We start from the raw sequence: 26323 nt of genomic DNA on the forward strand, positions 1-26323 counted from the left end.
CACACACACACACACACACATGCACACATGCACGCTCCTCTCTCTTTCTCTCTCTCTCTCTCTCATACACACACACACACACACGTACACGCTCCTCTCTCTCTCTCTCACTCACTCAGCTGCTGTCAGCGCATTCAGAAGAAAAAGGAGGAAGCAGAAGGAAGGCAGTGCAGCTGCAGCCCGTCTACTCAACTCAAGGACGATAACAAGAACCCAAACAAACAACCGTAAACTAACCATCCACCGATCTCAGCCCTGCGGTTTAAAACGAACCTGCCCGGACCAACGCACGCGACGACTTTTGCGACTCCAGAAAAGCGTATTTTTTTTTTTTATTTTTTTTTTCCCCCGTTTGTTGTATTGTTGTTTTTTTTTTTTTTTTAGACCAACAGGTTGGTCAGTACAAGTAAACATACCGACAGCAGCACAAACACTCGGAGAATGGCTGATTCGGCGGCGGCCAACAGTGACGGGGAGGACGGACCCCGTGAGCCCATGCGGGGCTTCGCGCGCCAGGGAGCCCTCCGGCAGAAGAACGTGCACGAGGTGAAGGACCACAAATTCATCGCGCGCTTCTTCAAGCAGCCCACCTTCTGCAGCCACTGCACCGACTTCATATGGTGAGGAGCGCACATGGGGATGGACGGAGGGTTCTCTGGGAAACAGTTCTCGAAATGCATTGCTTTCAGTTAGTTCACCGCGTTTGTTGGTGCTTATATTGAAGGTAAAAGACGGAGAGATGTATTGAAAATAAAAAGCCTTTTTAGTTTGGACATGGGATGTATTATAGGTTACTACATAAGAAAGATCTTCAGGGTAAATTGGCTTTAGTTTCATGATTCGGTTTGATCACAGCTTAAAATAGGAAAGTAGAGAGAGAATAATGATGCCCATTGATATGAAAATGACAAAATGGCAGTGTTTGGTATTACATCATTAAGTTACAGCAGGAATATAGAAAGTAGGAGGTCTGCACTGGCTGCACATTTTTCTCAATATAAAAATTGATTTCAGTCTTATTCTTGTACTTGTTGATACTATATGTGTAAGGTAGGGCAGGAGCGAAGACAGAAATATGTGGGCTGCACCACCAAAAAAAAAAAAAAAAAAAAAGGAATCGCTGCAGACCATTGTTTGATGGTATTAGGTAGGCAGAGGAACTGACAGAGACTGATAAAATAAAACACGTTATCCAAAAGCAGAGCAAAGCAATGAACTGCAGCCAGCAGGGATAACCTGAGTGGTAGCAGAAAGTGTTTCAAGTGCGCTGGCACAGCGGCTGACACAACTTCAGCCTTCCGCCTCCTCCTTCTCCACCTCCTTCATTTGTCTTCCTCTCAGTCACCTGTGCAGACATGTCACCCATGCAGCCCACCAGGGTTTACCAGACAGCGATACAGCCTGCTACGCTCAGGTTAATAAATGAATCTCCAGCTCTAGTTTGGCCTAATTTGTCCCGTTTATTATTATCCGTGCTGTGCACTATTCCCAAAACGACTGTTATTTAAGTCCTGTGACAAGCTTTTTAATTTGTGAATGGCTAAATGATTTGGCCTAGAAGACTGTGTTCATGGGAATGTAATGTGATTGTAAATACACCTATAAAAATGAATAAAGCGCACCTTTTGTAATAGTTTGACCTGTTTAGATAACCTCTCTCTCTCTCGCTCTCTCTCTCTCTCTCTCTCTCTCTCTCTCTCTCTCTCTCTCTCTCTCTCTCTCTCTATCTATCTATCTATCTATCTATCTATCTATCTATCTATCTATCTATCTATCTATCTATCTATCTATCTATCTATCTATCTATCTATCTGGGTCAATAAGCATAATGAAAAAATAACAAATTGAGCACAGTGATTTCTCACTCTGAGAGATTATCTATTTGTAGCCACAATATGAAAATGAGCTGGCCTGAGTGGGTGTTTATGCATATGTGTGCACCTGTAGGCATCCCAGCCTTCCCCATACCATTGACTAGGTGTGGCTGACCATTTTACCCCAAGGCAACTGCAGCCCTTACCAACAGAGCAGTGCGTGTGTGTGTGTGTGTGTGTGTGTGTGTGTGTGTGTGTGTGTGTGTGTGTGTGTGTGTGTGTGTGTGTGTGTGTGTGTGTGTGTGTGTGTGTGTGTGTGTGTGTGTGTGTGTGTGTGTGTGTGTGTGTCAGTGTGTAAGTCAATGTGTTTGAGGGCCTAATTTGACCTCAGTACATTCAGTATACTGTTCATATGATAATTGACTGTCCTCTCTGCTTGCAGTGTGCACTGGTTTTGTGTGTTTAATCTGTTGATTGAAGGCTTTAGTGCTGCACAAAATTGGCACACAGTTTCGGTGCAAATATCTTGAAGTGAAGTGGGAGGACTTCAGACTTGTATTCAAGCTTTTTCTGTGTGGATGTCTGTCAGGCAGGGTGTGTGTGTGTGTATATACATATATATATATATATATATATATACTGTTTTAAACTTGTTCTGTGTGTGTATTCTCTCCACAGGGGTTTTGGCAAGCAGGGATTCCAGTGTCAAGGTAAGTCAATTAAATGTGCACACACACACATACTGTACTACACCAGTTGGTGGCGCTCCATGTTGCCCCTCTCCTCTCTTCTCTTCTTTTCTCTTCTCTTCATGTCTTTGTATATTTAGTTTTTTTATTGACATATCACAGTGTATTATTTCAACTGGGTTTTTAATGAACAGCCTTTCCAAAGCTCTATTCTCAACTTAAAACCAGCTTGACAGGTCAGTCAACCTCCTTAAGTCAAAGCACGAGATGGGTTATTGTTAGATGCTTGAAAATAGGCTGTATCTTTACTGAAGATACAGAAATATGGCCTGTTGAAGTTGTTTTCATCTGAACAGACTAACTCAGTGCCATGTTTCAGCTTTTTTGAACGATTAGTGGGAAAAAAAACAATATTTGGGAATCGATATTGTTCAACAGAGTCTGGAAGTGGAGGCAGGACGTTTGTGATTAATTCATAGAGTGAAGCATTAAGTTTGTGTAGGTAAAGTTATGAAACAGTAGGAGGAGGGTGACCAAGACTCAGGAAATAAATAAATATCCCATTTATTACACCTACAGACTCTGAAACACTCCCAGTTGCATTATCAAAAAGGGAGATGTTTTTTTGAAGAAGTCAGACATGTACAACGAAAACAATATCTCTTGTTCACAGCAGACATTTTGAAATGTCCCGAGGCAGTGAGCCACGACCCGGAAACTGGAGCAGCAAAATGAAATTCAGCCATCAACAATTACCTGTAATTTTCCTCCTGGGACATTTCATCTTGAGTGAAAAAGGTCTAATGTCTAAATTGATAAGTGAGCATGGTGTTTTATCAAGAAGCTTAAAATTGAAATGCCCGCCCCCCTTAATGGAGGATAAAGTAAGAGGTTGAAGTCTGTTCACATATGTGATCACTCTGCAATGAGAAAAGTGTCGACACATCTCAATTTTGTCAACATGTCCTCCAAACCGTACGGATGAGCCCCTGTTCAGGCACCCAAACAACCTGGTTCAGGAAAGAAAAAATGCCTTGGATTAAAACATTTTTAATTTAAACTATGCTGTGTTACGACTTCCTTAAAGTTATGCAACCTTTGTTGTCATGGCAACAGGAAACGTAAATTAAGAAAAACTGTCCCAATTCGTGGTCAGAAAGGGGAAGGAAAGAGCCGTCTACTGCACCCAAATCTGCGGTGCCATCAAACTATCTAGCCAATGCGCCTCTTCATAACAAGATAAAACTCTTATTATGTAGCCGTTGTTTGAATTTATACAAGATCATGGTCGTGTCGCTCGATGTTGCTAAACTTTAGACTCTAGCTCATAAGCTGCTTGCATAAAAGATCTGGAGGGTCATTTCTTGGATAAGGGTTTTGCGGCTGTGGCAGAATGAATCTCGTTAAGTACTAACTACCAGACTAACTGAGAAAACCTGGTCTCCTTAAAACAATTCAAAACTTTCCAAACCGCGTAGCATCAATCAGTTCTAAAGGGTTTCGGCGCTGCGTGTGTATGCTGAGAAACACCGAGGCTGCCATTTTAAATAAATGCAAAATTATGTAGGAAAACAATTCAGCACCAGGTTGCCTCTCTCTCCTCTCCTCTCCTCTCCTCTCCCTCTGTTCCTTCCTCCCTTTGTATATTTGATCCACACTGAAACAAATTCAGCTTCGGCTTTGCAGCCGGACAGGAAAGGATATAAGCCTGCGCAGAAATGTGACAAAAATATGGAGGTGATTTTGGCATTTGTATTTTATTTTTTCAATTTGCTTGAAGTCCCATGTTTTTTTTGTGTTTTTTTTTTCTTCACTGTATTAACAGCCAAATTGGATGTTCAAGGATTTTCACGTCTCCTAGCAACAGTGAAACATTCAGACGCCACCCCTCTATGTGCTGTAGGATGGAAGAGGTGCTATTCAACACAGCAGTGGGTTAGCTGGTAATTAGCCCGTGTGTATATGTAACGTGTCAACAGCATCCTTCAGGGGTCGCTTCCGTTGCGCTGTAGGGGGCCTCAGTGCCTCCGGTGAGGAAGAGGTGTGCAGCAGGTGTGTGTTGGAAGCACCTATCCGGCTGAACACCGGAGCTCGGAGACGACTGACGTGTGACTAAGAGAACAAACAGAGTATTTCACATCTAATATTTCAGATCTCTCGCCAGTCTGTGCCCAGAATAACGTAATAATGTGTGTTTGAGCGTGTACGTGTGTGACAGAGTGACTTAGCAGTCAGCAACAGTTTGCACTTATCTCTTCCATCAGGTGTGTGTGTGTGTGTGTGTGTGTGTGTGTGTGTGTGTGTGTGTGTGTGTGTGTGTGTGTGTGTGTGTGTGTGTGTGTGTGTGTGTGTGTGTGTGTGTGTGTGTGCATGCGCACACGTTGGCGTGTGTGTCCTGAGTTGCTCTTTGACCCATTTGCCCCGTCTGGAACAGGATATCACTTCCCCATAGAGCTCGGGGAGAAAGGGAATTCCTCTGCAAGGTCACACACACACACACACACACACACACACACGCTCGCACGCACGCACACACACACACACGGAGTTAAGTGAGAGATCAGTGTTTGGGTGTGCTTTGCCTCTTGGCTTTACATGGTTGTGTTTGTTTGACAGTCATATAATTCTCTGAGTACTCAATGGAAGCTGTTTGTGTGAATACTTTACTGCATGATTTGATGTATTTCTGCTGGTGATTTGTATTTAGTAAAGAAAGATACACGAAGAGAAAGACGTTTTCTGACATTATCGTAAGAATTATTGAAACAGCTGTTGAGATAAATAGTAGTTATGGCCTGCATGCCTTTCAGTAATTTATCGCCAATCAGATATGGCAGGTTATGTGTGAAGCTCCTCTGTATGTTGTGTGACCTGAGTGGAAAGATCAGTGGCATTACTATCCTGCAGGTTTTATATGGATTGATGGTACAAGGTAACTAAGACCTTGTTTTCTTCTTTTACATTTCCTGTCACTTCTTTTAATGGGTCTGGTACTACGAAGGTGAATGTTAATGGGTTCAGCAAAATGTTCTGCAGCGTTTGAGATTGGGACTTTTTTTTCTCTTGGTCTTCACCCTGTCTTGTCATGAGTGGAAAAATAGGAAGTTATTTGCTACACAAATACATTTTATGATTTTCCATTACTTTGAGCTATCACTAGTTACCCTGTGTTCTCTATTGTAAACAAATCAGTTTATGATAAAAGGACTTTCCCTGTCTGTGTCCACGGCTGTAATACTCTGCCTTGCTTTGTTTTATACATTAAAATCCTACCGACAGACTATGAAGTTCAGTCAGAAATGCTTACGTCATTAAATCAAACGTATCTATTCAGTTTATGCTCTCTGCCATGTTATAAATCCAGATTGTATGCTGTAGATTCTGCAGCGATCCAAGGTTTGGGTGCAGTTGAATGAAGGAACTCTGCTTGAACAGCAGCTTGTAACTGGTTTCAGACAGCAGCACGAGGATGCAGCTTGTGGTAGTATGTCTCATTCGGAAGTCTGTGGCGTAGAGACGCGATCAGATGTTTTTTTTAGATCTCATTAAAATCTGATTTCATGCATAGGCAAGGCATATAACTGTGTTTTTAGGCTCTTAAGTTTTGTCAGCTTTGTCTTTAATTATAAATTCAGTTGTTAATTGTTATTTAATTTAGGAAACATGTGAACTTTCTATAATACACCATCAAAATTTGCTGTGAAGAGAACATGCTGTGTATTTTAGCACCTTAAGTTTGTAACTTCTCAAACCAATGGTGCTGCCTAAACCACAACTCTTGTCCATCTGTAAGCTCAGCGTGCCTGAGTGCTGCAACCAGTTACTATTTTCATCATAGATGAATCTGTCACTTATCAAATTATTAATTTATTTACTAATCAAGTGTTTGGGCTTTAAATCGGCAGAACATTTTGAAAAATGCCAGCATCACTATTTCCCATTGATCCTTTGATGTTGACTCTTCCTCCTATTGTGAAGCTTTGACTTGTTCGCCCACTTACAGGGAACGTCAAGAGACAGGTTAGTTTTCCCCTACTGATGCTCTGTTGTTGCCATAGCAATCCATCTTCAAATCCCATGTTTTGTCCATCAACAGTCCAAAACCCAAATATTTTCAGTTTACCATCATAGCGTCACGATTCATTTATTATCAAAATATTGACAGTCAATCAACTATTCATCGAGATTTCGTTTTTTGTTAATTTTTGTGTTCTTCGTGTTTCCTTGTGTTTTTAAATTGATAGGAAAAATAATTGCTTTATTTTCATAAAGAATAAAAAGGAAGTCAAAGCCAGCTGTTTGAATGGGGGTTTACTGCTAATAAAAGTAGTGTGGCTGTCTGGGTTTTGTGCATTGTGTGACTGTGTATGAAGTATTGTGGATCAGAGCAGCTGACTACCTTGCTGTTGTTGTCACTGTAAACAATGAACTGTAATGCCTCAGTGGGATCCTGTTGTCTCGTTTTCCATACACTAGAAAGAGTCTGGGACTCAAAGGACAGCAGCAGTTTGTATAATGTAACGTGGTGTTTCTAAGAAGGGCGTGTGTATGAGTTTTGAACATATTTCATACTTCCTTATGTTGGGAGTTTGTGTGTGTGTGTGTGTGTGTGTGTGTGCGTGCGTGCGTGCGTGCGCACACGTGCTTCACATTCCATTTAATGAGCTGGTGAGCACTTATATCCTTAATGGCTGCTTGTGCAAAGCTGCGTGCGCTCTAATGTTTCCACGTGATTAGTTTTGTGTGTGTGTTTATGCACGTGTTCCCTAAATGAGTGTTAGTAATGAGTTGGGTTTCAGTTTGTAGCGGCCTGTCGAGTGTCCTCCACTTTCTCCTCACAGACTTAATGGACAAATTATCCCTTTGGAGAGCTTAAGAGGGATGGAGGGGAGGCTGAGTGACAGGAAGTTTGAGAAACATGGAAATGAGGGGGGCGGGAGGGGAGAATTTGGTGGGGGGAAAAAAACAGAGCAGATGCATGAAAAGATGGAAAAGAAAAGATATTAAAATGAGAAAGGGGGTGGAAGGAAGACATAATGAATAAGTGAGGGTGGAATTCATTTAGGGAAGAAGGAGAGACAGAAGGGGGGAGAGTGTGTGTGGGAAGGGCGTAGGAAGGACAGGAGCATTGCATGCTATCTTCCCGAAGGCTGAAAGGTACTCGTATCAAGTGCACGGAAAAACAGAAGTGTGGAAGATATATTACATGTCCTTCGAGAGGAATCACCAAAAAAAGTGATGTTTTCTCTGTGTAATGTAACATGGTGTAATATGAAACATATAGAGAACATAGTGTACATGGTGTATATATAGAAAATGAAAGCAGAAAGAGAGGACTGAATAAAGAGGAATTTGTAAAGATTTAGGAAGGATACATTTGGGCAGAAACAGGAGATGAACGCCAATTTCTCCATAATGTATTCAACCTTTTTACTGAATCATCCTAAAAACTCATTTTATAGTGTGCTGTAGATGTGCATACTAACAAATGCTCTTAATGATGATACCATTAGTATGTTTTTTTGTGTTTAATTTAAAATAACAAAACTAAAGTGGTGTGTTTCTGCATACTTAATATATATATATATATATATAAAAAAATAGAATAAATTAAAACTGCAAGCGGTGATGTACGGGCCCTCGCACTCCGGCGCGCCACCTCCCCAAAGCCACCTCCCTGAAGCCGTCTCCCGAGGGACCGCATAGCCCCGACAATTCGATGAAAACAAATTATTTTAAGAAGATTTAATCCCAAACATGTTATCTATCCATAGAACCTAAATTCAAGTCGGGGCGACAAAATCCCTAAGAGGAGTTCGACAAAGTACAACGTATCAGAATCGCCCAAAATGGTGACTAAATTCAAAATGGTGGACTTCCTGTCGAGTTGACGTAATGGTGCAATTTAACTTTTTTGTGCGTCTAGGTGTGATACACGTGTCCACCGGATTTCGTGAATTCAGGTAAATGTGGCCGCCGGGGCATCTCTTTAGGGGGCGCGCTCGAGCCGTCGACTCCACTAGAATATGACATTTTTCACCGGGAGACATACAGTATGTGTATCCACTTTCATGAGTTTTTGAATATGATAAAGCCTCCAAAAAGGCAAATCACTTTACGTAAGGATAAAAAGAAGAACGACTAAGAATAAGAACATTTTTATGAAAAACAATAGGGCTTTCGCACCGATGCTCTGTGCTCGGGCCCTAATTAAACAAGGCAGAGGGTTGAAAATAAGTGAAAATGGTATGCTGGAATGACACTCAAGCAGAGAGGTAGTGGGAGCTATTTTTTTTTTTTTTTTTTTTTTTTTTTTAGCCAGGCAGAGAAGATAATAGACAGGCAAGAAGAGGTAGAAAAGAGGTGAGAGAGAGAGAGAGGAAGAGGGAATATATAATGGTGTAGGCATGGAGTGTAGATAGATTGCACATAAAACAAGCCCATAAAGGTGTTGTTTGCTGCAGATTTTAGCACTTTTCAAAAGGAAAAAAATGTATATACTTAGTAAAAGCACCGTTCAAGGGCTCTTTTCAAAGTTTCGCTTTGACTGATGCCGTCTTTTGCGTTGGGGTTTAACCGGGTGTCTCTTTGCTTTCAGCAGCAACCGTCAAGCTGCTGTTGGGCACCGTGCCTACAGTTCCTCTGGATTCACATGACACGTTTTCCACCTTTTCATGAGTCTGTTCAGGCTCAAATGAGTTTGTGAATATTTGCAAACACGGGTGTCTGGCGGTGCCGAATGCAGCTCAGGTGCAGCTGTAACTCCAACCCGCGTGGGTGGGAGGTCTTAGGATCCAAAACCTGCCTCCTACACACACAAACATGCACATGCACAAACACATAAAATGCATGCTCAGAAACAAAATGGATATTCATGCATGAGCACATTAAACGCAGAAACACACACACACACACACACACACACACACACACACACACACACACACACACACACACACACACACACACACACACACACACACACACACACACACACACACACACACACACAGAGCTGATGTTGAGGTGTATCATTGGGATCCTGCAGCAAAGGAAAATGTTTATCCAGTCTTTTGTTTTTCCTCCTCCTTCATGCTCTTTGTTTCCACCTGTTTCTTTTGACCCGCTGCTCTCTCCTATCTGACTCACTCTCTCTTTCTCTTCTGTTTTTCTCTCTCATCTTTACCTCCTAACCCTTCTTCTCCACTTTTCTGTTTGTTCCCCCTTTTCTCTCCGACTTGCTTTTCCTTATCTCTGCCCGTGATGCCCTCTTCTTACCCTTCCTTGTTCCTTCTTCTCCCCGTATCTCCTTCCCTACTTGTGTGTATTAGTTCCCCCCCGCCCCCTCTCCTCCTTCCACCATTCCTCCAGCTCCCCACTTCTCCTTCTCACCTCTCTCTCGAGCTCCCCCTCTTTCTCTCTCGTGGCTGTGTGTTGGAAGCTGTGGGCTTTGATGCTTTTATAAATATCTAAAGTGTTCCACAGAGAGTACCACCAAATGGGATAGATGGATAGATGGGGGGGGGGGGTGGAGGAGGAGGGAGGGCTGAGTGTGTAGGTGTGAAGGGAGGACATCAGATATCACTAGAAAAAAGAAAGCAAGGATTAAAAAGTGGCAGAGGCAGACAGAGGTGTTTAGTGAAATAATAATTGATCAACCTGTACAGTTCTTAGTTCTGCATGTTTCAGGAATACTGGGATCTGACAGTGTATTATTCTTTGCTCTAGCCTATTTTCATTACAATCTCAGATCCACCATTTAAAAATCCTGCTGGGAGAAAATTTGAATAAAAAAAAAAAATAGCTATCATAATTTACCTTAAATAACATCAGGAATTTTCTTGAAGTTAATAGTTTTTTACCTGTGTTATAGTTTGAGTCTGTTACAAGTGGCAATAGACAGTGATGTCACCACTGATCGGCGAACGGTCGTTATGAAGCCTCGAGTTTGTCTTCACCAGCTTGCTTGCTCGGAAAACAGTTTAGAATCAGAAGTGACTTTATTTGGACGAGCTGGGGGGAGCGAGCAATGGATCTGACTCGATCTGATTGGAAACCTGATAATACTGTGCCGCGCCCACCGATAGCGAAAAACCTGACGGCACTACAGGCCTATCAATCAAACAGACACGGCTCCCCTCACCCCCCCCCAAAAAAACCACAGCTTTTTTGAGATTTATTTTCGAAACAATATTTAAATAATTTTTCGATGGACCACCAGAAAAATAATAGGAAGGAGTGACTTTAGCAAACAACACCATCAGAACTTGTGGACAAAATGTATTTGTACATTATGTACTTTATAATTCATAAGAGAAGTTGAATGGGAGTCTATGGCGCTAGAGGCTTTTTGGAGTCGACCCTTCGCAGCACTCAGTAGTATTGCAGCTTCCGCATTTCCTCACTGGCCTCATTTTTCAGACCCAGAAACTACGTGCACTTTTATATAGTCAATGGTTGGTTACATATTCAAATAGTTAGTGTCGACTGCCAGAAGTTACCCATAATGTAGTCCAATGTTTTTTGGACCCGTCCATCCACCCCTACCCTCCCTGGCTTGGTTACTTGGTCAAACAAATATCCTTTAGGGGGTATTACACAAAAAATACATTGATTTCACATTTGAAAAAAAACTCGTAATCACTTATGACCTCATACACATGATTATGCACATGTGAATCATGTATTTTGCCGATGGGAAACACGTAGTTTTGGAACATTTTCATGGTGTAATGTGTAAAGCTCATGTAAAAACATCTCCACACATTTTCCTCATGTTGTCATATGTTGCAACATGTGGTAAACATGTTTCATACTTGTGATCATGTGTCCCATGTGGAAAACATGGCAACTCGTGTGTTTTTTCTGTCAGGGAATGCAGAATAATCACAGCTAAGTGAAATAATCTTGTGATCTCTGCTGTGAGAATTTCTTCGTAATTTGTGTTTTAGATTATACCGACAAGTGTTTTCCAGTTTCTTTTACTTTTTACTATTTACTATTGCCACTGTGAGTGTTTGACTGGACGAGCTGTTTTAGAAGCTTCTCCACCTTTACAAACACAATTCTTTAAAAATCTTAAACATAACAAAGTTAATATATGAAAATGAATACTAAATATATCATCTTTGGAACTTAGTTACCCTTACAGTAGCAACAGAGTCAATGCATTGTTTGAGTTCTTCAAGTTGGTCTTCTGGTTGTTGTCAGTGACGCGATGACCTCGTCCAAACAGCTTTTCAAGGACTTTATTTGCAGCATTTTCAAGAGTTCACGTTATATAACACCATTCTGCGGCCTTTCATATAACACCACTGTAGTGTGTTTAGCTCTGACAGTGGGCCTCCGTCGACATGTTGATACGGCCAAAAATATTGCATTATAGTGTATTGATTTGTCCATTATTCCCCTGCTGCTTTTCAGACACAATAAACTTGCATCCTAAACAGCTTATGCCCATGGCGCACAGCAGCAAGGTATGAATCATACTCCATGTTTTAGGTGGGATGGCTCACTCTTCATCATTACTCGTGGACGAGATGCTGCTGTTTTTATTGCAATGAATTTGGAATTTTGTTGTACTACTGCACAGCCCCGGATGTGTGTACAGCATTCATGTAAATATTCATAGTCATTGTACATTACATTTACAGTAACAGAAAACTGTACACTGTACTGAAGTGAAAACAGGAATTAAGGAAATGGTGTTATTGGTCATATCAAAACTAATTTAATAAATCCATGAAGAGTAACGGAGTGCAATCAAAGCAACTTAAATAGCTGCAGTTTAGAAATGTAACAAACAAACAAATCCATTCAATCATTAATACAGGAAGCAGGATGTTATTCCACAAAGAATTAATACAAAGGAATATGAGTTTAAACAGCTCAAGCTTAATTTTTTTTTTTTTTTTTTTAAAGATTTTGTAGTTTTTCAGTAAATGTGGTTTAACTAGGACTCATTTATGGGTTTGTTTGTGTAAGTTTTTCAACCAGTTATTTCACAGTAACACCCAGCATGTTTCCTCCCATTACTGCTTCCTCTTCTCAGTTTAATGTGTCGTGTGTCGTGTGTCGTGTGTGTGTGTGTGTGTGTGTGTGTGTGTGTGTGTGTGTGTGTGTGTGTGTGTGTGTGTGTGTGTGTGTGTGTGTGTGTGTGTGTGTGTGTGTGTGTGTGTGTGTGTGTGTGTGTGTGTGTGGGTGGGTGGGGGTGAGTGTGGGTGGGGGTGGGGGTGTGGGCGGGGGTGAGTGTTATTATACCACAGGTGTGTGTGTGTGTGTGTGTGTGTGTGTGTGTGTGTGTGTGTGTGTGTGTGTGTGTGTGTGTGTGTGTGTGTGTGTGTGTGTGTGTGTGTGTGTGTGTGTCTGTGAGACAAAGTCTAATTTTATTTGTCACTAAGGACCAGCTCCTTTTGCTCTGATCTACTTTCACACATCCGAAGACTCTGATCACCGAGCTTGTGCTTGTTTTTGTGCTTGCACTCACTTCCAGCTACAGATTGACAGAGAGTCTCCTTCAGGGCTTGGCTGTCCTTGCTGCTGACATTTGCGGCAATTGTACACCCGTTGCCACGGCGACACCTAGGAGACATATCAGGAAGGATCAGACAGACAATGTGGTCAAGCTTGTTGGACATCTTACACACCCAGAAACCAAAAAGGCTGGGAAGCATGGTGCCTAAATTTAGATCCTTCCTTAATCAGAACAAAATACAATAATGTAAATGAAAAGTCGATCAGCAGAAAGTATTTTGAACATGTGGGGTTTAAGTCATAATTCAAACAAAATGTACAACCTTTCCCTGGTTGTAGCTTTTCAAATGAGAGGATTTGATGCCTTTCTGTGTCCTCTATACACTTATTAAACTTAATATCTCTGAACTTTGAGTGATTTGAATTCACCATATATGACAGATTGGTGACTTTAGCAGGTGACCAGGCATTATTAAAGCTCCTGTGAGTACAATATGAAAGTTTGCAACTTTGGTGGTTCTGTCCTTGGTAGCAGAACTGAAGCCTTGTTTGGGTAAATTGTGTTAATACACAGTAATATACAATATTTTATCCCTCCACCATGTGAGTGGATGCTTCTATAGTCCAGTGCCTATGTATTGCACTTGTCAAATAAAATAACTGTGAATATAATTCATAGTCTGAGGAAATAGCCTTGGCTGTAATTAGTTTGCCCTGTATGGTTCTCAAGCTTATGTCATATAGTCAGTAATAATGACAATAAATATTGAACTCTTTGCCTGGTAGATGATAGACATGACAAGACGAGGTCAAAACCTAATATATGGCTCGACCATACATATATGAAAAGCTAGAAGGCTTTTCTTTTCATTAGACTGAGAGAAGCAGCAGCAGTAATGTGGTCAATGTACTGTGACTGTAGGTGAAGAGGGAGCTAAGCCGTAAGACTTTGCTCTCTATGTACCAGTTGGTCCCGACCGTCGTCTATAGTCATGAATTCTGCACAATGACTGATAGAATAAAATCGTAGAGCGGATCAAGATCCCACAAGCTGGAGTAAGTTATGGGAAACAAGGATGTGGGGTTTTCTCTGCTTTTCCTGTTGCCACCGGACCACTAATTGATCTAATCGGTTTCCAACATCTGATGAGATCATCGACTTTATATAAAAGTGGACGAAGCTTCCGTGGCTGAAGAGTGAAGCCAATGTGGAAGTGCCTTTAGGTGCACTACCACTGAATGCCACAAGGGGTTTGTTCCAAAAAGCCTCTGTTTTCATAGACTTGCATTCAAATTCTCACATGAAATACAAAGTCAATCATATTTTGCCACAAGTCACGATGGTGTCATTTGCTAACTTCACCCCTTCTGATTCGTTTTTTTTTTTTTTTTTTTGTGGTCCCTCTGAAAATAATGCCACAATTATTAGATATAAGGCCTCAAAAACAGGATTTTTAGGGGTGTGTCTCTTTGATTGACAGGCCTGGGATCCAGTCAGGTTGCTGCAACAGGTTGGCGGGTGTTATGTCCTCAGGTTCTCAGTCAGATTGCTTCAGATTCACCACTCGCTCCCCCCAGCTCGTTCTGATATGATCACTTCTGGCTACAAACACACAAGATGGCGACAAACACAAATGCCAAACTGGATGCTTCAAACTGACAGTTTACAAACCGTGAGGTGAAAGTAAGTTTCTGTTTGGATGAGGTGAGCTTCATTTGAAATGAAAGTACAGTGAACCCTCGTTTATCGCAGGGGTTACGTTCCAAATAGAGACCGTGATAGGTGAAATCCGTGAAGTAGTAACCTTTTTTTTTTTACAATTATTATACAATGAAATACTCCATAATACATTGAAACCAAAGAACAAAACCTTTTTACAGGCCCAAGCATTTGTTTAACAAATAAAAGTACTGCATAAATGTTTTTTTTTACAAATAACTACTGTACTGTAAAATAATAATTTTAATCATCAATACGAACTGAAGGCTTCAAATTGCTGAGATCGGCACCGCCCCACTGCGACCCGAGTCATTGGATTAGAACGGGAGGAAATGAAAAATGATTATGAAAACAAATACAAAGTACAGTAGGACAAATAGTGACTCGTGTATTTCACTGCTCTTCTGACTGAGCCGCTGCATCCTGACTCCGCTCTGCAGCGGTTCTTTCTTCTAAAGCCGGCGGTGCAGGTGTGGTTTTTCGAGAGAAGAACATAGTTATCGGTAGTTGTTGTCGCTCTTTTTTCTTCTGGGCAAAAAGATTCTTATAAACCGACATGCCACCATCGATTATTTTTAATTTGGCAAGCTGTTTTACGTACGTGTACATATTAAACCGCAACGTTATTGACAAACAGGTAGAGAAGAAGCGGAGAGACTGTTTAGCCAATCAGAATGCAGAACACAATGCACGATGCAAATCCGTGAAGCAGCGAGACCGTGAAAGGTGAACCGCGTTATAGCGAGGGTTCACTGTACATGAAAATGGTGTGTATGTTAAGTATGCAGTGGGTAGCTTACAGTGAATGTGTGTTCACATGTGTAAATGAAAACCTGTTGTTGCCATGCATATCGAGGCTATAGCGGTATGGCGGTATGGATGTCAATGTTAATCTCTCTATTATGTCATCCACCACTTTAGTGCTGACTGAAATACTTAAATAACTTTTAAGGGGCCTTTATGACATGTTGCATTACCATTCATGATTGCCTGAGAAGGAATCCTTATGACATTAGAGATCAACTAGTGTCATCATAATTTTGCATATAATGGACAAAATAAAGGTAAAGGTTTACTAATAATGTATTCTTGATGGTTTTGTGCAACCCTAGTCTCCCCTCACAGAAAAGCAACTGGAATTTCACTTGCAAAAACACGTGATGTGATTGTGCACGTGAAACATGTATTTTGCCCACGGAAACCCTGTGGTTTTTTTTTCATGGTGTAATGTGTGAAGCCCACTTAAAACTTTTCCACACGTTTTCTCCACGTTATCGTGTTGCAGCATAACGTGTCATACATGTGATCACACGTGTGCCATGTGGAAAACATGGGGAAGTTATGTGTTTTTTTTCTGTAAGGGTCCGTAAAGCCGAAGGTGTTTCTAACTCGGTCCTACTTTACTTTCACCACAAAAGTCAAACGCCACCTTTGCTCATTCTCTCTTTAACCCAACACTTGTCTCCTACATGATCGCTGTCACAGGATCTTTGCAGCACTCGTTATTGGCTGTCTGTCGCGTAGGTGATCTACGAATTGAACTCGATCCATTGCAGTCAGGGCAAATTGGTGCTGATGATGAGGAGCTAAACGTCTAAAACATGAGTCATGGTGTGTAGGTGTGATGGCCCACCTGGATTACTAACTGCTGGGGGAGAGGAGCTGCTGTGCTGCTGCTGTGGGTTTGAAAGAGTTCTTTGAAAAGGGCTGCAATTGTACGATGAGTTTGGTTCCAAACTGAGAAAGCGATGATATAATTTCTAGTACAGAAGGTCTGTCACTTCCTGGGTTGTGCAAATATCACAGATTTCAGAGATATCCTCTTTTCACGGTTGTGAAGATGCTGCTCTCCTTCTTCGCTCAGACATCTGTAGTCGAACTGTTGTTAGTAAAAAATGATTTCACCAGCAAAACCTTACTAATATAAAATCTGATATTTAAATTTGATAAAGTTGCTGTGTGGTTTACTTGGTGTAAAATGTTGTCAAGCTCATGATAATGTCTTTTTATGACATGTTTATGATGAGTTATGGTGTTTTTCAGTGACTTTATGTTGTGTTTAACCTGCAAGCATTGCTGGCAGTGAAAACATTCAGAAGATGTGTGTTTCAAGACTTGGCACAGAGGCTTGCTTAAGTTCACAACAATAAGGATTCATTCCAAGTTTGGTCTTTCTGTCTGTGTTGTGTTTATCTCGCTGCTGAGAGTTTGTTTGTGTGCATATCTTCAGCGGCAAAATCTAAATCTAAATAGGGGTACATGCAGTTGCTCCATTTTTGTGTGTGTATTCTCTGATGGAGACCAGCTAACTATGTCACTGTTGCTCCTGAGATACTTTAACCCGTTCGTCTATGGATGGTAACCTAGCAACAGGGGCAGGAGCCAACAGGAGTGCAGTTATCCCAGACCTCTTTTTCTGTCTCTTTCTCCATCCCTCTATCTGTTTCTTTATTTGACTTTCTCCTTTTGTGCCACTCTCCCTTCATATCTGTCCGTTTGTCTCCCTCAGCTGTCAACTGCCCCTTCCTCCTCCTCTTCTTCCTCCTCCTCCTCTCTCTTTGACTGTAACTCCAGCACTCTTCACTCGCTCCCCATTATTTATGTTTTATTGTTTCCTGACCTTTTGAGTTTTTGATTTTATGGACTTATGTCATTAAACTGAGTAGGATACAGTACAGTCAACTTTACATTATCATTGTCTTCATGTGCTCTTTGTAGATTCATGTTAAAAACCCATATAACCATAATGTCACACCATCAAAACACATTCAAATTTGAGTTTGACAGAAAGACAGAACAGGTGATATTCAAGTGTGTCATTCAGTTGTTTGTTAGTGGTCTTTTCTTTACTCTCAAGATATGCTTATGTTTTGTTTGTTTATGTGTGTGTATGTGTGCACATGTAAAGAGGATAGCAATAGAGCCAGGCACCACTGGTTAGTTGCCAAGCACTGTTATAAACAGTGTCTTGCCTTACCCTGAACATCATACAAACATACACATCCATACATGCACACACAAGCTCTGGTTGTCTTTATGTTATGCTGTATGTTCTCCCTATAGCCACACTCTCTCTCTCTCTCTCTCTCTCTCTCTCTCTCACACACACACACACACACACACACACACACACACACACACACACACACACACACACACACACACACACACACACACACACACACACACACACACACACACACACACACACACACACACACTGCATGCTGCTTGTTATGTAGCCGAGGAGTTACAATTGTGACTGTGAAACTTTGTTTTCTTTTAGAATATTATGAATGTTGTTCAGTAGATGTTGTTAGTTATGATGCTTTTACTGCTGCTGTTTTTTGGCTTTTTGTTACAGTAATACCGGTAACTTCACCAAGTCGATATCATTGGCCTGTTCAAAGAAGACAAAGGTTGGACAACAAAAAACTGCAAAAATGGTTTAATTGTTGCAAAGCCATGGGCACAGAGATGAAGGTGTAAATACTGTAGGGTGTAGAGTAAATGGAAAATGAAGCCACAAAAATGATGCTCATTTTGCCATTAAGCCAAACTTCTCCTGCAGGCAGGTTTATCCATCACAGATTATCTATGTCTTTGTTTTTGCATGATTATCTGTGTGGACTTTGAAGTTATTATCTGGCCTGATCAGGATCTCCCTCCAGGATGTCCCGAGTCAAAGGATGGCTGCCAAGATTCATCCAAGTGTTTTAATGGGTCACTATAGATCACTGATATCAACGGTCAATCCTTCCTTTACTTCATACTATCAAGTTTTGTCCGCCTCAGCCTGCAAGTGTTGCAGAGGTGCTCTCCTTTACAACAGATTACAGTTTTCTGCATACAGTGAAAATAAGTGGGTGAAAGTGAAACATTATTTGGGCCCACCAATGAGAATGACTATGATTTGCAACATTCAGGTTGGCAAAATAAACAGATTTGCTGAACTCTGATACTAATAAATGTGTTCTTTTTTTTAAGGCAGAGAGTAATTACCTGTAGAAACATTGAGTGAACAGCTGCTTATTTTTAGCTGGCACTGACCATCACCTTCCCAGAGACTAGACTTCCTTAAAAAAAATTACCACAAAGGTCACTTGGGAAAGCACTTCCTTACAAAGTTACACTTCATTGTTAAGCGACCTCTACAGGTCATGGAAGACATCATCAATCATGTTAACTAATGCCCCAAAAAGTAACAATTTACATTTGAGTGACGAAGCACTCAGGTGGCCATTGTAAAGCAAAAGAGGAAGTCAGGTGATGTTGTTAAGGAGCCACAAAGTCAGTGTAGGGAAGAGGCTGGGGTGGATGGATAGGACTTTCACTGGTTAAAATGGCGAACTTTACTGGTGGAAAAACGTATCAGGGGTCACTGTAATTCTGGGATTAACTTTAAGAGAAACCCTTCATTAATCCATCTCACTGTCAACTGTGTGTGTGTGTGAATGAGTGAAAGAGAGCCAAATTGCAAAACGCTACGGATAAAGGCTCATGAAATGTAGTCTATTGTCTGTCTACTGTGAGCTCTCTCAGTGTGCCACAGAAACACAATAGCTGCTTAGATTAACACTTTTACAGGAAATGCTCTCACAGAGACCTTTTACTTGCATCACTGTTGTGTCATAATGTTGTTGACAGATCATATTGTAACACAAAACCACAGCTTTAGACTTTTGTCCACTGGCATTTGAGAGTTCAAGTTCATCATATTTGTTTCCCACTGAAGACCTCCTGTCAGCAACAACACCACAAAGTCAAAAATTCCCCTTAACACAAATCCTCACCTTTTTCAAACACAGTATTTATTGCAGGGTTATTGTCCTGATTGTAAATGTGCACAGTGCTGCAAGTATCCTTCCAGAAGTCAAAGTAGAATTCCTGTTATACAGTCAGATTATTCTCAGTATTGTACCAAGTTTTGTTTCCATTATGTAATGACTGTTAGCATCTTTACAACTTGTATTTAGTTCATTATTTGGTATTCAAACCTGTTAGTCTCATCGGCTCTCTTGTTAATATCTGCAGCTCTCCACTCTCACCCCGGTGTCCTCTCTCTCCCACTCTCTCTTCCTCATCCACTTCATACCACCTCTCTCACTCTCTGTCTCTCTCCCTGAATTTATGAGTAAATCAGGGGATTAGATAAAACTGCATGTGGAGGGTAACGACTACTCTTCAGCAAATTAAATACAGGGAACACTTATATAAAGTACACGTATTGTATGCACTCAAGCTTTTCTGTTTCTCCAACTTCTCCTCAGTTATTTTCTTGCTGTCTGGCCCAAAACAGCAGGTATTGTTTGCGGGGGAGTTAAGAGAGAGAGAGAGAGAGAGAGAGAGAGAGAGAGAGAGAGAGAGAGAGGGAGAGAGAGAGAGGGAGAGAGCGCGAAAGTGGCAGTGAAGGGTGGAGGGAGTGAGGGACAAGGGCAGGAGAGAAGAAAAGTTGATATACAGTACAGGAGATTACAGGTGTGTGTGTGTGTGTGTGTGTGTGTGTGTGTGTGTGTGTGTGTGTGTGTGTGTGTGTGTGTGTGTGTGTGTGTGTGTGTGTGTGTGTGTGTGTGTGTGTGTGTGTGTGTGTGTTAGCTGGACATGTTCTGCGGTTGCGGAGGTAGATGCACTTCTGCTATGAGAGGACATGAAGAGCCCTTCACACACACACACACACACACACACACACACACACACACACACACACACACACACACACACACACACACACACACACACACACACACACACACACACACACACACACGTTTGTACAGCTATATTTGTGGTCCCATTCGTTGACATAATGCATTGTCTCTTGCCCCTTACCTGAACCTTAATTATCACAACTATGCTGTCGAACCCCAAACCTTCTCTGAATCTAAACCTAAGTCTAACTTTAATCCTAGAATCAAGTATTAACCCTCAAATAGCCCTTTGAAGGGGACTGAGAAAGTGAGGACAATCCAAAATGTCCTCACTGTCACGATGTCCTCACTGATAGTCTAAACAAAAACTGGTCCTCTCAAATTAGTTGAACAAGTACACACAAACACATTCACAGAGCGAGAAAGCCTTTGTTGGTGTGAAGATTAATAAGAGTAAATGTCGTTCTTTGTTTCAATTAATTTAAGCTTCTTCTTGAGAAGTGTTTTTTGGGGACCCTTTGTTTTCTCAAATTAAGACATTATCTTTCTGTATCTCATATTTTTACTGAAGTATCATTTTGGTTCAGGTGCTGAAAAGTAGGCGTTTTACTGATACTTACAACATTAATGTCAGTCAATTCCTGCTTTTTACATTTAGTTTAATTACTCCAGCCCATTTAGAAGAAACACGTAGAGATAGAAATAAATGCCTCCCCATCTTAACAAGTTCTATTAAGGTGCACAAAAGCAAGACACCCGGCACCCACACTGCAGTGGATTGGCTCAGTTCATGCTGTTTGCACGCGAAGCAGCTCCCAGGTCTGGAAGTTTGCAACTGTAGGAATGTGATCAACGGCAATGTTAACAAAAAGAAAAAAAAACATGATGGCAATGAAATTAAGCTTAAGCAACAGAGCACAGCATTCAAAATGACAGAAAGATTGACAGACGAATGAAACAGAGAGAGAGAGTAGGATGCAAGGAAAAAGACGAGGAGAGACAAAAAGGCCCAGAAATTGAGAAGGAGATGGAGTGAATGAAAGACAGTGAATGAGAGAGAGATGGAGTGAGTGAGAGAGAGACAGGATAAGGGTGGAGATGTTAGCTGGACCATGTAAAATCTTTGTGTGCCAAAACTTTCACAGCGCTGGCACAGAGCTGAAACTGAAATCGAACGGAGTGTGAAGCCAGCCAGACTGTCATGTCTCCTGAAAAAGCAGTTTTATTGTGTTGTCACACTTTTTTTTTCTTAAACTATTGAAATGGATAACATACAATTAAATGATGGTAAATAAGTCTGAAAGTGTTATGAGGTATCCTCTTACCACAAGTGCGGATATTTGAATTGTGTTCTTTGGTGTCTTTAACTGATCAGCTACTTAATCAGCAGTCCCTATCTGCTTAAGAGACATTTCCTGTGTTGATGACATTTCTTGTCCATAATTTTGAACAGAAATAAACAGTGAAATCCATACAAAGATTATTGATGTTCTGTTTTACAGAAAATATTTATCACACAGACTGAAAAAGTATGTCAGATAAACTATATTTTTGCACTGGTACATTGTATTTTACACATTTCCCTTACAGAGAAACAGCATGAAATTCACATGCAAAAACTCATGTGACCACATACACATGTGATTATGCACACGTGAACAATGCCCACATAGTTTCCCTGTGTTATCATGTTGCGACATGTGGTAAACATTTCACACGTGATCACATGAGGAAACCATTGGACACTCGTGTTTTTTTCTGTAAAGGTACAGTTACTTCTTCCCTAATCTTTATGGCTTACTGCAAATCCAAATTCTTCATTGAATTGGATTGTTAGTTGGAGGTTGGCGTCGGTTCATTTTCCACTGCTGGTATGGAATCTTCTCTTCTCGACTCTACTCGCTTTTGGTTCCAGTTTTCTGCATTTAATTTTCCACCGCAGATAATAACCCATCCATTCATCCATCCATCTATCCATCTATCCATCCATCCATCCATCCATCCATCCATCCATCCATCCATCCATCCATCCATCCATTATCTATATTCGCTTTATCCTGAACAGGGTCACGGGGCAGATAATAACCCCCCAATGCAAATTGTATGAAACTGCCATGGCATCATCTTCCGTACGGCGCACACGCTCGCTGGATCATTTCGTGACAACCAAACAGGAACATCTGCACCACCTCAATTAACCATGGGAGGTTGTCATTAGTTGAGTAGTCCAGTGATTAATAAGAATTGCTAGCTTGGCTTTTTAACAAGTTTTCGAGAGGATGTTTTGTGTTGTGCATGCGGTGGTACAGTGATTCTGATCAATCAGTGGTCCGCTGTTTCATCTTAGTATCGACTCAGCTGAGGTTATACCACAGATAGTACCAGGTACCTGCTACTATACACAAGTTTTGAAAAACCAAAAGAGAAAGTCGAGGCGAGCCGGTAACAGTACTTGAAAGCTGACTCCTCGTGTGTAGTCAGCTGAACTGTAGTGAACATCTGGGTCATCTTCATGTCAGATTTGAATTCCTGACCTAGCATAGTCTCTGTAAATATAGCTAGTCGCTAATCGACAAAACTAAAGATGACACCACCACAAATGAACAAACTGCTTGTGAGCTCTCAGTGTCAGCTAACAGTACTGAGAGTGTCCTGAGACACTGCGGCGGGCGACAGGCTACTCAAATTAAAAACACAGCAAGACCACTTAAAGAACAGATGGACTCTGTTGTCAGCCACAGAAACACAAAGAATATATGAACTATGGAGAGAATCAGTCTATAACCTCAAATGTTTTTCAGTATGACTGATCTTCAGAAAACATTGGCATCAAAAAAGCACAACTTGAAAGAGTGCTTTTGTGAAAGTGTAATTGATTGTTTTGTTTTGTTTACACCATCACTTGTCTTATGCTCATCACCAACTGGAGGTCACAGTTTGCCTGCCAAGTGAAATCCTCTGTGTTTCTGTGTAACAACATGAAAAATGATCGTTGCAGAGACGGAGGAGGAGAATAGAGGAGAAGAATAGAGGATGGATTGATGGAAGGGAGAGAGAAAGAGGAGGAGTGATATGGGTGTGCTGACTCACTCTGACCCTTCTCCCTGCTCCACCAGCGGCATCGTGGGTATTTATACATTGGCGTAGGCTGTTCATCCCCCTTATATAAGCCTTTCCACACATACACATACAGACACGAGGGGAGGCACCCAGGGTGAATGGTGTGTTTTTGTTCAGATTATTGACTTTCTTCCTCTCGCTTTTTGATTCTTTATCGTCTTGCTCTTCTTCTGCTCGTCTTCTTCCTGTTTGCTCGGCCTCTTCTTTGAGTCTTTCACCCCCACCCATCAGGATGTTTCCTCTTCTCGGAGACAGTAGGAGGAGCGAGAAACAGAAAAAGCAGTAGTCGTCTAGCTCACCTAGACCTCTCTCCACGCTGTTTCCACTCTGTGCCAGGTCTGCCAGGCTGCAGTCAGGGAGAGGATGGGATGCAGTCGAATCAGCAAAGTCCGTCAATCAGGCAGTCAGAATAGCAGTCAAATTGTCATGTACTGTATATAGCAAGCTTATCGTGTCAGTCAGAAAACCAGACATTCATATCAAATGTTAAACATTACACAAAGCAAGGTTCTGGGTCTAAAAACCATCTTGTTGAGCTCTTAACATTATTTAGTTACCTTGGTTGGAAGTATTATGGCTTCTGAATAAATCAAAGAAAGTTTAGACATGTGGGTCGGCCGAGGGAAATATGAAGATGTGGAAATAGTTCCATCAAACATATTAATTTAATTTATTTGTAATGGTATCAGTTGACTTTTGGCTGAAGGCTAGAGCAACCTAAGCCCTGTGTTTCCATCCACCACTTGTCTTTATTTCAATATATAATAGTGGAATTGCCAGAAATATAAAAATGCAAATGATCTAGCGTAGTCACACAAAACGGGTTTGTATTTGTTGCAATTACTGATCAAACATATGTCATTTACAGCAGTCATTCAACCAGTTAAACACTGCATGTCTGTCTGTGTGCACATGAAGAACTATAAGTGACATATTACCTCTGTAGATGAATAAATAGGCGTAACCAGAGATCTCCGTCACTCCGTGTGTTGCAGCAGTGAACCTGCAGCTACTGAATCTGACAGCATCTAAATCTGGGACATCACTGTACAGCATGCCACTGCATCTCGCACGCACACAAACAAATGCACAAGCACACACACATTGGCAGCTCATTAGAGGGAAAGGCTGTGTACAACATCAGTGTTCTGCCAACATTTTCATACTGAATATTCCCTGAACAAGTGGGAGAGGAGAGGAGAGGAGAGGAGAGGAGAGGAGAGGAGAGGAGAGGAGAGGAGAGGAGAGAGAGGAGAGGAGAGGAGAGGAGAGGAGAGGAGAGGAGAGAGGAGAGGAGAGGAGAGGAGAGGAGAGGAGAGGAGAGGAGAGGAGAGTAGAGGCTTAGGAAATTATTTTAAAAAATTAACTGAAGTAGTCCTCTGGACATACAGGTTCAGTCTTTGAAGCTAATGTTTCATATTTGGTCAAACAATGAAACTGCTTGCAATTTAGTACTTTTTAAGATTTTGAGTTCAGTCTGTATCCCCCCCACACATACACAGTACATGGACACCACCTGCACTACCACCACCACCACCACCACACACACACACACACACACACACACACACACACACACACACACACACACACACACACACACACACACACACACACACACACACACACACACACACACACACACACACACCACCCCCCTTTTCACATTGTATTGATATACAGAGAGCCTGATGGGAAGATGATATTGATTGACAACAACCCTTTACATAATGACATCATGTGACTGTTGCAGAGAGATCGGGGCAACATGGGACACTTCAAAGAGATGTGGCTGCAAAAACAAGTTTCAAGTGGTAGTAACAGTAACTGTGTGTGTGTGTGTGTGTGTGTGTGTGTGTGTGTGTGTGTGTGTGTGTGTGTGTGTGTGTGTGTGTGTGTGTGTGTGTGTGTGTGTGTGTGTGTGTGTGTGTGTGTGTGTGTGTGTGTGTGTGTGTGCGTGTGTGTGTGAGAGAGACAAGTTGCACTGCTAGTGAAGGATAGAATGAAGATAGAAACTTGCCACATGGCAGTATAACTGCGCTGAACATTGTACTGACTGTCTAAATCATTGGTTACTAATACAAAAGCTTTACTTTCTTTTTGTCATATGTTCGCTCATGATTAAATATTATCATTTCAAAATCAATATTGCACGGGAACTCCTTTTGGCCTCCAGCAGTTCATTTTATGACTCAGGAATAGATAAAGAACTGAACTTCCATGAAAGCAATTAGTGAATCAAATCACTGGGGCTAAAACTCATGATTGTTTTTGTTATAGATTAATCTGTTGATTATTTTCTTTTAGATTAATCAATGGTTAGCTTGTACATTTTCAGAAAAAAAGTGAAAAAAAAAAATGCTCATTATGATTTTCTGGAACCCAAGATGGCACCTTCAAATTCAGTCCAACACAAAAAAATATGCAGTTGTGTTCCAAACAAATGCGGCAAATCCTCGCATTTAAGAGGCCAGGGCATTTGGGATGAAAAATGGGAAGTGATTAATTAATTATCAAAGTAGTTGCCAATCAATCAAATCAGTTTACCGACTGGTAAAATGAGTAATCTGTCTCTGCTCTAAAAAATCACATTGTATCAATGTAAGTTTGCCTTTCAGTTTCCTTTTAAGTGAAGGAGAAAATTATGTGGACAACTGACGTGATTGTGCATGCAGTGACTTGCCCTCTCCTGGGAAAAAAAAATCATGTCTTTTGGGGACAACATGAGAACAAGTTGACACTTGTACAGCAGCAACACGTTTCACAGAATCACTGAGTGACTGAGATAAGATTCAGGCTGGAGCTGGTTTTATCTACAGAAACAAGATTAACACAAAGCAGTTGTGAGGCTGATGATTG

The 26323-nt window shown here is 41.2% G+C and overlaps 1 protein-coding gene across 3 annotated transcripts in view; it reads left to right on the forward strand.

Moving 5' to 3' along the window:
• The first annotated feature begins 344 nt into the window (after positions 1–344).
• Positions 345–26323, forward strand: part of LOC138627560 (protein kinase C beta type-like) — a 99249-nt gene continuing 73270 nt past the window's right edge. For all 3 annotated transcript variants that reach the window (XR_011311396.1, XM_069709979.1, XM_069709978.1), the window contains exons 1-2: positions 345–620; positions 2493–2524. Coding sequence is in view for 2 of the 3 variants with exons in the window: in XM_069709979.1 (XP_069566080.1) it covers positions 442–620; positions 2493–2524 (211 nt within the window). In the remaining variant the exon portion in view is untranslated. The remainder of the gene's footprint in view (positions 621–2492; positions 2525–26323) is intronic.

The sequence above is a fragment of the Brachyistius frenatus genome, unplaced genomic scaffold (genome assembly GCF_029030835.1).
Source record: "Brachyistius frenatus isolate BFR_SWC_R1_liver_20210118 unplaced genomic scaffold, ASM2903083v1 Contig_88, whole genome shotgun sequence".
Classification (NCBI taxonomy): domain Eukaryota; kingdom Metazoa; phylum Chordata; class Actinopteri; family Embiotocidae; genus Brachyistius; species Brachyistius frenatus.